This window comes from Theropithecus gelada, chromosome 12 (genome assembly GCF_003255815.1).
Source record: "Theropithecus gelada isolate Dixy chromosome 12, Tgel_1.0, whole genome shotgun sequence".
Taxonomy (NCBI): Eukaryota; Metazoa; Chordata; class Mammalia; order Primates; family Cercopithecidae; genus Theropithecus; species Theropithecus gelada.
This window is the reverse complement of record NC_037680.1, coordinates 48373580-48383906: the sequence shown is the minus strand read 5'-3', so window position 1 is coordinate 48383906 and position 10327 is coordinate 48373580. Positions and strand designations below refer to the sequence as shown.

The 10327-nt window shown below is 37.0% G+C and overlaps 1 protein-coding gene across 1 annotated transcript in view; it reads right to left on the bottom strand.

The window, feature by feature from the left end:
• Positions 1 to 4309: 4309 nt before the first annotated feature.
• HAT1 (histone acetyltransferase 1) overlaps positions 4310 to 10327 on the bottom strand; it is a 71830-nt gene continuing 65812 nt past the window's right edge. The window contains exons 10-11 of the mRNA XM_025404092.1: positions 7281 to 7397; positions 4310 to 4808 (exon numbers count right to left, since the gene is read on the bottom strand). Coding sequence (XP_025259877.1) covers positions 4641 to 4808; positions 7281 to 7397 — 285 coding nt within the window. The 3' untranslated portion in view covers positions 4310 to 4640. The remainder of the gene's footprint in view (positions 4809 to 7280; positions 7398 to 10327) is intronic.

The window sequence follows — 10327 nt, the reverse complement described above, 5'->3', positions numbered from 1 at the left end:
AAAAAAAAAAAAAAAAAAAAAAAAAAAAAAAGAAAACGTGGGTCATCACATATACATATGGTATATAAAAAGTATATATACAAACGTGCTCCCTTATGCATGTATCTCTGAAAGATACACAAGATATTGGTAACTGGTTGTTTCTGGAGGAATGCAGTGAGGAAGTTTTCAATGTATGCCCTGTTGCTTTTTATTTCCATATGCATACTTCCTATTGAAATATCATATATACGTAAACACAGCTCTGCCCAACTCAGTGAGTAAACTAAATGCACTGTATACTTCCACCACACCTCATAAGACAAGAATGAAATATTTTTAATAGAAATGTAAAGGCATATGGGAACACAGAAAAGTTGAAGATTAAATGTTGAGAGAAAATGAGTAACTTCAGGCCATACTTGAAGAGGCATTGATAATTTCAGTCATTGCTGTCAAACATACTCTTAAGGTTTTCTGTGTTTTTTTACTTTTTTCTTATTTTTAGAGATGGGGTCTCACTATGTTGCTTAGGCTAGTCTTGAACTCCTGGGCTCAAGCCATCCTCCTGCCTCAGCCTCCCAAGTAGCTGGGACTATAGGCATGTGACACACCAAGTCCAGCTTTCTTGCCTTTTTTTTTTTTTTTTTTAGGAGACAGGGTCTGGCTCTGTCACCCAGGCTGGCGTACAGTGGTGTGAACATAGCTAACTGCAACCTTGAACTCCTAAGCTCAAGCGATCCTCCCACCTCAGCCTCCCAAGTAGCCTGGCTTGCACCACCACGGGTGTGCACTACCAAGCCTAATTTTAACATTTTTTGTAGATGGGGGCTTGCTATGTTGCCCAGGATAGTCTTGAACTACTGGCCTGAAGCAATCTCCCACTTTGGCCTCCTAAAGTGTTGGGATTACAGGGACTAGCCACCGTGCTTGGCCAAACATACTTTTCTTAATACTTGCTCCTCTAAAAGTCCCTCTTAGGAACAGCCTAGTGGGCTGGCATGCTTTACTTGGCTGGTCTACTTGATGGAAGATGAGATGGAGTAGAAGTAAGGAGCCTAGTGTATATTCCTGGCTTTGCCACTTACTTGTAGTGTGGCCTCTGGATTTATTGTCCATTTATAAATTGACAGTGTAGATGGCAAAACATATTTTTTTTAAAAAACATAATTCATATCAAGGAAAAGATTTTACACACACACACACAATTCAACCATCCCAGTAAAATAAATGTAAATAAGATATTATATCTATGGAAACAACAAACATCCCACGTCATTGAAATTCTGTTAAAATTGCATATACATTCACATCAGGTAGTATTTTAACGATTCTGCAAAATATGGCATGTTTATGAAATGAAGCCATAGACATATTCTTATCCTTTAACTCAGTTAACTAAATTTCCCAGGCAATGATTTTACAGATACAAATATATACCTGCACAAAGATATACTACTATGTTCCAAGTATATACACAGAGATATACAAATGCAAAAATAATTTTATTTGGAAGACATCATGAGTACTTTATTAAATCAGTATTTAATGGTTAAACTGCCTTTTAAATTCTAAGAAAAATAAGAACTAATTTAAGGAATTAAATCAGTTGACCTCTAAGGTGTATGATTCTAATCTTATTATCAAATATGGCCTGGGTAGCTTTGCTGCCAGCTCTTCTCTAGTAGGCAAAGATGGCAGTCGATCAGCTCTGATAGATTTTCAGCCTAGACAAGGCTCTAGTACAACAAACTGGGCCCCCAGCAATTTGGAGACAATCAGGGACACAGTCCTTTTTCCCTTCCTTCTCACACAAACTATGTCACATATAAACTATGAATATCCTTGTGTGACTTAGAAAAGTGTTTTATTTTAGACATATACCACATCTACACCCACATCTGAGTATAAAAGTATAAGGGTAAGGAGAAAGGATATGAAAATGACAAGCACAGAACCTAGAAAAGGGAAGGAGTGAGCCTAGAGATGATTCTAGTACAACCTCAGTTTTACAGATGAAAAACCTGATGCTCAGAAGGAGATATATGTAAAGAAAATGCAATTTGTAGAGGACAGGGAAAAAGTAAATTAAGAAGCCGGGCACGTTGGCTCAACGCCTGTAATCCCAGCACTTTGGGAGACCAAGGAAGGCAGATACTTTGAGGTCAGCAGTTCGAGACCAGCCTGGCTAACATGGTGAAACCCTGTCTCTACTAAAAATACAAAAATTAGCTGGGTGTGGTGGCTCAGGCCTGTAATCCCAGCTATTTAGGAGGCTGAGGCAGGAGAATTACTTGAACCCGGGAGGCAGAGGTTGCAGTGAGCTGCATTCTAGCCTAGGCAGCAGAGACTTCATCTCAAAACAAACAAACAAAAGAACAGGAAAATCAGCATCACATTTTCTTTCTGTTTTTTATACAAAAAAAACTTGAAAGATAATTGGTTTAGATGGTATTGATGCTTTCTTCAGAGCTCATCTTTAAGTATCAATTGTGAACTGTTGATAACAAAATTAAAAATTAACCAATTTAGATGAAAGACAAATTGCTTTCATTTCAGAAAGGATTTTAACTGAACTAGTTCATTTTATCTGTAGCAAATTATGTACACAGATATAATCTCTCAGAAGTCAACAAGTTTTATCTGTATACAGGCTTCTAAGATGAGACGGTTTGAAACTTTTATAGCTCCCTCATTTTAAGAGAATAGTGGTACTGTTGGTATGCTACTGGTCACAGCTATTTTGTGTCCAGAGGCTACCAGTTACTTTACTTCTCTGACAGATTTTACTGATGGAAATTGATCAAAGGACAAGACAATGCCTGTCCAACTTGGGATTTTGCCCCAAGCATCCATCAAATCAGATTTTTAAAAGTAAATTTCAACTTACATCCTGCTTTTGTTATATAATAACTGGTTTACTAGCACACATTATAAATTTTTACTTTGAATGATTCTGTTTCCAGCTATTTATACCCTACTTCATTAAAAACAAAACTATATTAAGCAGTTTGTCATTATTTTTTCTTGCTGTATTTCAATACCTTGGTAACCTTACAGCAAATCCTAATAGATGGGCATTTCATTTTACACAAGATATATTTTAATAATGATGTGTAAATTGGATTTTTATACACTGATTTGTATCTTCTTATATTTTTATTTATAGAATGTTTATGCTAACTTCTAAGTTATCTTCAAATAATATTTGATGCCAAAATTTTAGCTTTTAGGCTGTATCTAGTTTGATTTCCTTCTCTTAACTGCCTTCCAGAACAGTTAATAGGATTTTATTTAAAACAAAATAAAACCTATACTAATAACATTTCCTATTATGAAAAATCAGTAAGAACTTAAACAAATTTACAAGGAAAAAACCAAACAACCCCATTAAAAAGAGACATGGACAGACACTTTTCAAAGAAGACATACATGTAGCCAAGAAGCATATGAATAAAAGCCCAACACCACTGATCATTAGAGAAATGTAAATTAAAACCACAATGAGATACCATCGTACACCAGTCAGAATGGCTGTTATTAAAGTCAAAAAATAACAGATGCCGGCAAGGTAGTGGAGAAAAGGGAACACTATATTATAAACCGTTGGTGGGAGTATAAATTAGTCCAACCACTGTGGAAAGCAGTGTGGCAATTCCTCAAAGAGCTAAAAACAGAACTACCATTTGACCCAGCAATCCCATTACTAGGTATATACTCAGAGGAATATCAATCATTCTACCATAAAGACACATGCATGCAAACATTCACTGCAGCACTATTCACAATAGCAAAGACATGGAATCAACCTAAATGTCCATCAGTGACAGACTGGATAAAGAAAATGTGGTATATACACACCACAGAATACTATGCAGTCATAAAAAAGAACAGGATCATGTATTTTGCCAGGACATGGATGCAGCTGGAAGCCATTATCCTTAGCAAACTAACACAGGCACAGAAAACCAAATACTGTATGTTCTTACTTAACAAGTGGGAGTAAATGATGAGAACACATGGACACAAAGAAGGGAACAACAGACACTGGGGCCTACTTGAAGGTGGAGGTTGGGAGAAGAGCAGAAAAATTAACTATTGGATACTAGGCTTAGTACCTGGGTGTTGAAATAATCTGTATAAGAAACCCCCGGGACACTAGTTTACCTATGTTTGTTTACCTATGTAACAAACTTCCACATGTATCCCTGAACCTGAAAGTTAAAAAAGAAAAATCATATTGAAAAAATAAAATTACCAGGATAACCTTAAAGAAATGTTTTAAAGGTGTCAGATGTAAAATCTTAGAAGCAAAGTGTGGAAGGAATGATAAGTATTTAAGAATGAGGTTTATTGTAACTATTTAAGAATCATATCACACATTAACATATCACAACTAAGCATTTATTATACTGTTTAAGAAGGGAAGCAATTGCAGTAGTATTTCAGAAGCTATATCTTTTTTTAAATGCAATATATGCTCATAAACTCTAAACAGTATTTTAAAATATACAATCTCTGCAAAAGAAAATATTCAACTAAAGATAGATAACTTTTAGTATAAGCAAAATGTCACAAGATTTTAAAATTAAAGTCATCAGATTTTTCACAGCACATTGTACAGAAAATTTGCAAGCTTCCTGTACGGAACAGTATAATCTTTACTCTTGAGCGAGTCGCTCAATAACACGCCGGTAATCTTCCACTAGTTCCTGAAAACTCTCTTCCAGCTGTTCATGTTGCATGCTTATTTCTATTTGGTTCATCTGGTTTGTCAGTTCTTCTGGTCTGAGACATTTTCTCATCTTAGCAAGATCTCTCTGCTTTTTCTAAGTGACAAACAATTATTTGTTAGATTAAGAAAGCAAATATATTTCCTTATAGTCTTACAATTTTAAGTCTCCAATGTTAAAACGAAGAATACTATGAATACGCCCAAACTTGTCCCTGTGTTTTTTTTTTTTTTTAAAGGAAGCTTAAACGTAATGTTAACCATGAATTGCAAACCCTCTAAAAAGAGTTAACAAGAAGACCTGGTATTTGTGTCCAATGATGGTAAATATAGACATGTGACTAGCAGCCCCTCCAAAACTTTAAAGAACTCTGGGCAGTATAGACACTCAAATATTTGTTTAATAAATACAAGACATTAGCTAAAGAAAGACAACTGAGATTAAGTGCTATTATTCTTCATTTTACTATTCAATCATTAATTAATTACATTTTAAATTCCACCCAGTAAAGTACTTGTGGGCCACATGCTAATTTTAACATTAACTGTTAGAAATGTTTCAGAAACACAAATGGGAAACTGTTATACTTTAAAAATATATTAATGAGAATTTGAGTCTTTATTAAGTTCCAGACATACATTATCATACTAAACCCTCCCTGTTTAACTGATACCGCTATGCTGAGGAGTTTGCAACAGGGAGCTGGTAACAACTTTTATGCAGGACACTGTGTCAAAACAATACTGTGTCAGAGATGTTTAGAATGGGACTGGAGGACTGGGCAGCTACTGCAGTAGTTGAAGCCAGAGTTGATGAAAGCCTAGATGAAGTCAGCAGCAGCACAGACGGAGAGGACGGCAGATTTAGGGGAGAAAATAGTGGGTAATATGAGGAAGGAAGAATGAAGAATAACTCCAAGATTCCTGGTTGGGTGGCATTATGCAAAAAAATATGAAGCTTTCATGTTTTGGATATACTGTTCTAGAACTCCTGGGCCCAAGCGATCCACCCACCTTGGCCTCCCAAAGTGCTGCGATTACAGCTGTGAGACAACGCACCCAGCCCAGTTCTGGCCTTTTAGACAGGTGAACTGGCTGGACAGGTAAAGGTACTTAATAATAAGATAAAAAAGAATTATCATTCTTTAAGAGTAGAAAATACTTGTACTTAGGAACTACAGAGATTCCCATTATTTGGCATTAGCTGTGTGACTACTACTTGTACTCAGAATTTCTTTCAATTGTTATATTTTACATAAAATGTCACATTAATATCTAAAATATATAATTCAATAAATTATTTTACTTTAGTAAAATCTTAATACTCTTAAATGTTGCCATCTATTTATACTGTTCTCTGTGCCCAAATTTCATCATTAAGACATTTTCTAGCTAACAAATATTACTTAAAGATCAAAACCTTTGGAAAGTACCATTTCTACCCATTTTCTGATGTTTCTGAATTGATAACATCAAATAATAAAATGCTACTTTGGATAATTTTTGAGGAGACCATTATAATTTATTACAACCTGCTATATGCAGATGATGGTCTGTAAAATAGAAAAACCATTAAATTGCAATGAAATGACACTATGAGGAACTATTCATACATCTATGTATGAATTCAAGATAAAATGACTTACTCATAGGCAAATAATAATTACTTTTATATTCAGAATGTGATACAGTTGAACAGAATTACAATGACAAGTTAGGAAATACAGTTGCACTGCAAAGTAAAAAGATGCTATGAAGGAAGGAAAAGTTGGGATTCAGCAAGTAGTGTCAGCCAATGAACCATCAGCATTCAAGACTGGCTCTATAAAGCAGAATCCATGGCAAATAAAATTTAAATTTTCTTTAAATTTACAAAGGAAAACCAAAACTACGTGTACCTGATATCGTTATTTAATTTACTTTCTCAAATTATAATGCAGATTCAACTTGGTCATTTATGTTATCAGCTGTTGTGATGTATAACCCTATAGGTATACTATATATAAATGTAGCAACATTTCATCATTGAGCAACTGTACTCAATAATTATCTGTTGAATAAATTAAATATTCTGCCAATCAGCTCACTACTGAGCTGCAACTAGATAACAAATTTTTTTCTTTTTTGAGATGGAGTTTTGCTCGTCACCCAAGCTGGAATACAATGGTGCAATCTTGGCTCACTGCAACCTCTGCCTCCCAGGTTCAAGCAATTCTCCTGCCTCAGCCTCCCGAGTAGCTGGGATTACAGGCACCTACCACCATGCCTGGCTAATTTTTGTATTTTTAGTAGAGACGGGGTTTCACCATGTTGGCCAGGCTGGTCTTGAACTCCTGACCTCAGGTGATCCACCCGCCTTGGCCTCCCAAAGTGCTGGGATCACAGGTGTGGGCCACCACGCCTGGCCATGAGTGAGAATTTTTATAAATAACTGGAAGAATATTTCTACTTTTGTAAAAGTTAATTTTACAAAATGACTTGGACTCTCTCATACATTGGCATTTGGTAGCTTTTCTTCTGTTTTAAACAGTGAAAAGAATACAGTGTTTAAGATTCTTGAAAGTCCTACCTTATATGGGCTAATTAGTCTTCTTTTAATATCCAGTCTATAGCTTCTGTATTGTTCAGCATCACTCATGTCAGTTACTAGTAGTCGAAGAATTTCATAAACCCTTCTAGCATGTTGCTAGAATGAAACAAAAGAAAATGTGAACATTTTCAAAGTAAAAATAATGACACAGGATATATTTTCAAAGTAAAAAAAAATACATTTTTTTAAAAAGTAAAAAAATATACATATACACAGGATACATTTTCAAAGTAAAAAAAAAAGAACACAGGATATATTTAATATCTGCCATGAGCAAGGAATTGTGCTAGATACCAGAGGAAAGGCAATAAAAGTAGTTACCCTCAAGCAGTCTAGTGGGTAACACAAATGATTGTGGTATGGATAATTTAATGTGGCATGTTCATAGTTCACTGCAGCCTCAACCTCCTAGATTCAAGCCATCCTCCCACCTCAGCCTCCTGAGCAGCTGGGACCATAGGCATATGCCACCACACCCAGCTATTTTTTTTTTTTTTTTGTAGAAATGGGATCTCACTTTGTTGCCCAGGCTGGTCTTCGACTCCCAGCTTCAAGCAATCCTCCTGCCTCAGCCTCCCAAAGTATTAGAATTACTGGCGTAAGCTACTGCCCCAGCCTTGGTGACAGATTTTAAATAGGAGAGTAAGCAACATGCACAAATTTTGAGTTTTAAATAAGTCACTCTTTCAGCTACATAGAAATGGTAGCAAAAAGAAGTACAGAGAGACCAATCAAGAAGCTGAGTTATTACATCAGATAAAAAACCATGAGGGCATGAACTGGAACAGCACAAGTAAGAAGACCAAGGGGACAAGGACTCTAGAAACATATGAGAGGAAAAACTGACTTAGAGAAGGATGCAAAAATGTGAGTTTTCACAGTCTAGGAGAGATATAGGAGGCAGCAGAAAATAGAAAATCTGAAGAAAATTCTAGTCTAAGGGCAAGGATTTAAGCAATGTCAGTATATAGGTAAGAGTTAAAACCATAAGGTTGGTTAAGGTCACCTGAAGAAAGCATATACAGTGATAAAAGGAGAAAGGTCAGAAACCTGGTAGTACAGTGACAGTTAAAAAGCAGATAGGGCTGGACATGGTGGCTCATGCCTGTAGTCCCAGCATTTTGGGAGGCCACGGTGGGCAGATCGCTTGAGCCTAGCAGTTTGAGAACAGCCTGTAGGTACCCTGTCTCTACAAAAATTAGCCAGGTGTGGTGGCGTACCCCTGTAGTCCCAGCTACTCGGGGGGCTCAGGTGGGAGAGTCATTTGAGCCCAGGAGGTTAAGGCTGCAGTGAGCCGTGATTATACCACTGTACTCCACCTCAGGTGACAGAGCAAGAGACCCTGTCTCAAAAAAAAAAAAAAAAAAGAAAAAGAAAAAGAAGACAAATAGTATCAAGGAAATATCAGAAGAATCAGGAAGTTTTCGGTAGCACTGAAGCCGAAGGAGAACCACAGTTTTTCTGTTGGTGTTGTTTCACTTGTATATTTATTTGGGCAGGGAGTTAGGGTATGGGTAGGTTGGGAAGATAGTATTTTCTGACTTTCTGGAAGGGAACCTGAGTTGAGCCTGGAAAAATGAGTACTATCTGGCCAGGCAAATAGGAAAAGGGAGTATTTCAGGTAAAGAGAATAGAATATGTAAAGGAATACAGAAGGAAGAAGGATGTGGCAGAGTTGGGAAATGGCTAGAAGATCAGTAAAGCCAGAGCATGTGGCAAAGTAGTAACAGGCTTGAAGCTAGCAAGGTAGGCAGGGTCCAGATTATCATGGACTCTGTGCCCTAGGTAGGGAGTTTGAATTCCTTTTTAAAGAAAGCACCATTAAAAATATATATATATATATTCATACACCCTTTCTTTTAAAAGTTGAGCTATTAAACAAATTTTTTTTTTTAAAGACAGAGTCTGTCTCTGTTGCCCAGGCTAGAGTGCAGTGACATGATCTCGGCTCACTGCAACCTCCGCCTCCCGGGTTCAAGCGATTCTTCTGCCTCAGCCTCCTGAATAGCTGGAATTACAGGCATGCGCCACCACAAATTAATTTTTGTATTTTTAGTAGAGACAGGGTTTCACCATATTGGACAGGCTGGTCTCAAACTCCTGACTTCGTGATCCATCCGCCTTGGCCTCAAAGTGCGGGGATTACAGGCGTGAGCCACCCTGCCTGGCCTAAACAAATTTCTTTTTTTTTGTTTTTTGAGATGGAGTCTCACTCGGACGCTCAGGCTGGAGTGCAGTGGCACCATCTCGGCTCACTGCAACCTCCGCCTCCCGGGTTCAAGCAATTCTCCTGCCTCAGCCTCCCGAATAACTGGGACTACAGGCGCATGCCACCATAACCGGCTTTTTTGTATTTTTAGTAGAGACGGGGTTTCACTGTGTTAGCCAGGATGGTCTCGATGTCCTGACCTCATGATCTGTCCACCTTGGCCTCCCAAAGTGCTGGGATTTACAGGCGTGAGCCACTGCACCCAGCCCATCCCACATACTTTCATAATCTAAATCCTACTCACTCTTCAAGGTTTATATCAAATGCCATCCTTTCTATGAAATAACTACTGATTTCCTTGCTTACATAAATGTAATAAACTCCCTTCTCTGAACTTTCATATTATTTTTTCTGTACCTATCTTAAGACATTTACCACTTTAAAATTTAAATAAATATATAAAAGTATATAAAATGAAATACATGTTTTACTTCAACCCTTCTTCCCATCAACAATGTCTCCAGGGGTACAACTACTTGAGAGAGCAAAGATAAGATCCTATTATCCATCTTTCCTCTGCTTGTTATGCTTAATATAGCAATAACACCTATTATCTTCCCATTTTATTAATGAGGAAATTGAGGCACAAGGAGGTAAATTAAATTGCCATAAATCACAGAGCAAGTGTTGGAGCTAGATTTGAACTCAGGCAATTTGGCTTCCAAGCTGTACTGTTAACCATTGCTGGTTCCCACACATGTATTCTTAATGTCCTTATAATATTTTAGTTAAGGTATACACTTTAAAAATTTGTTTG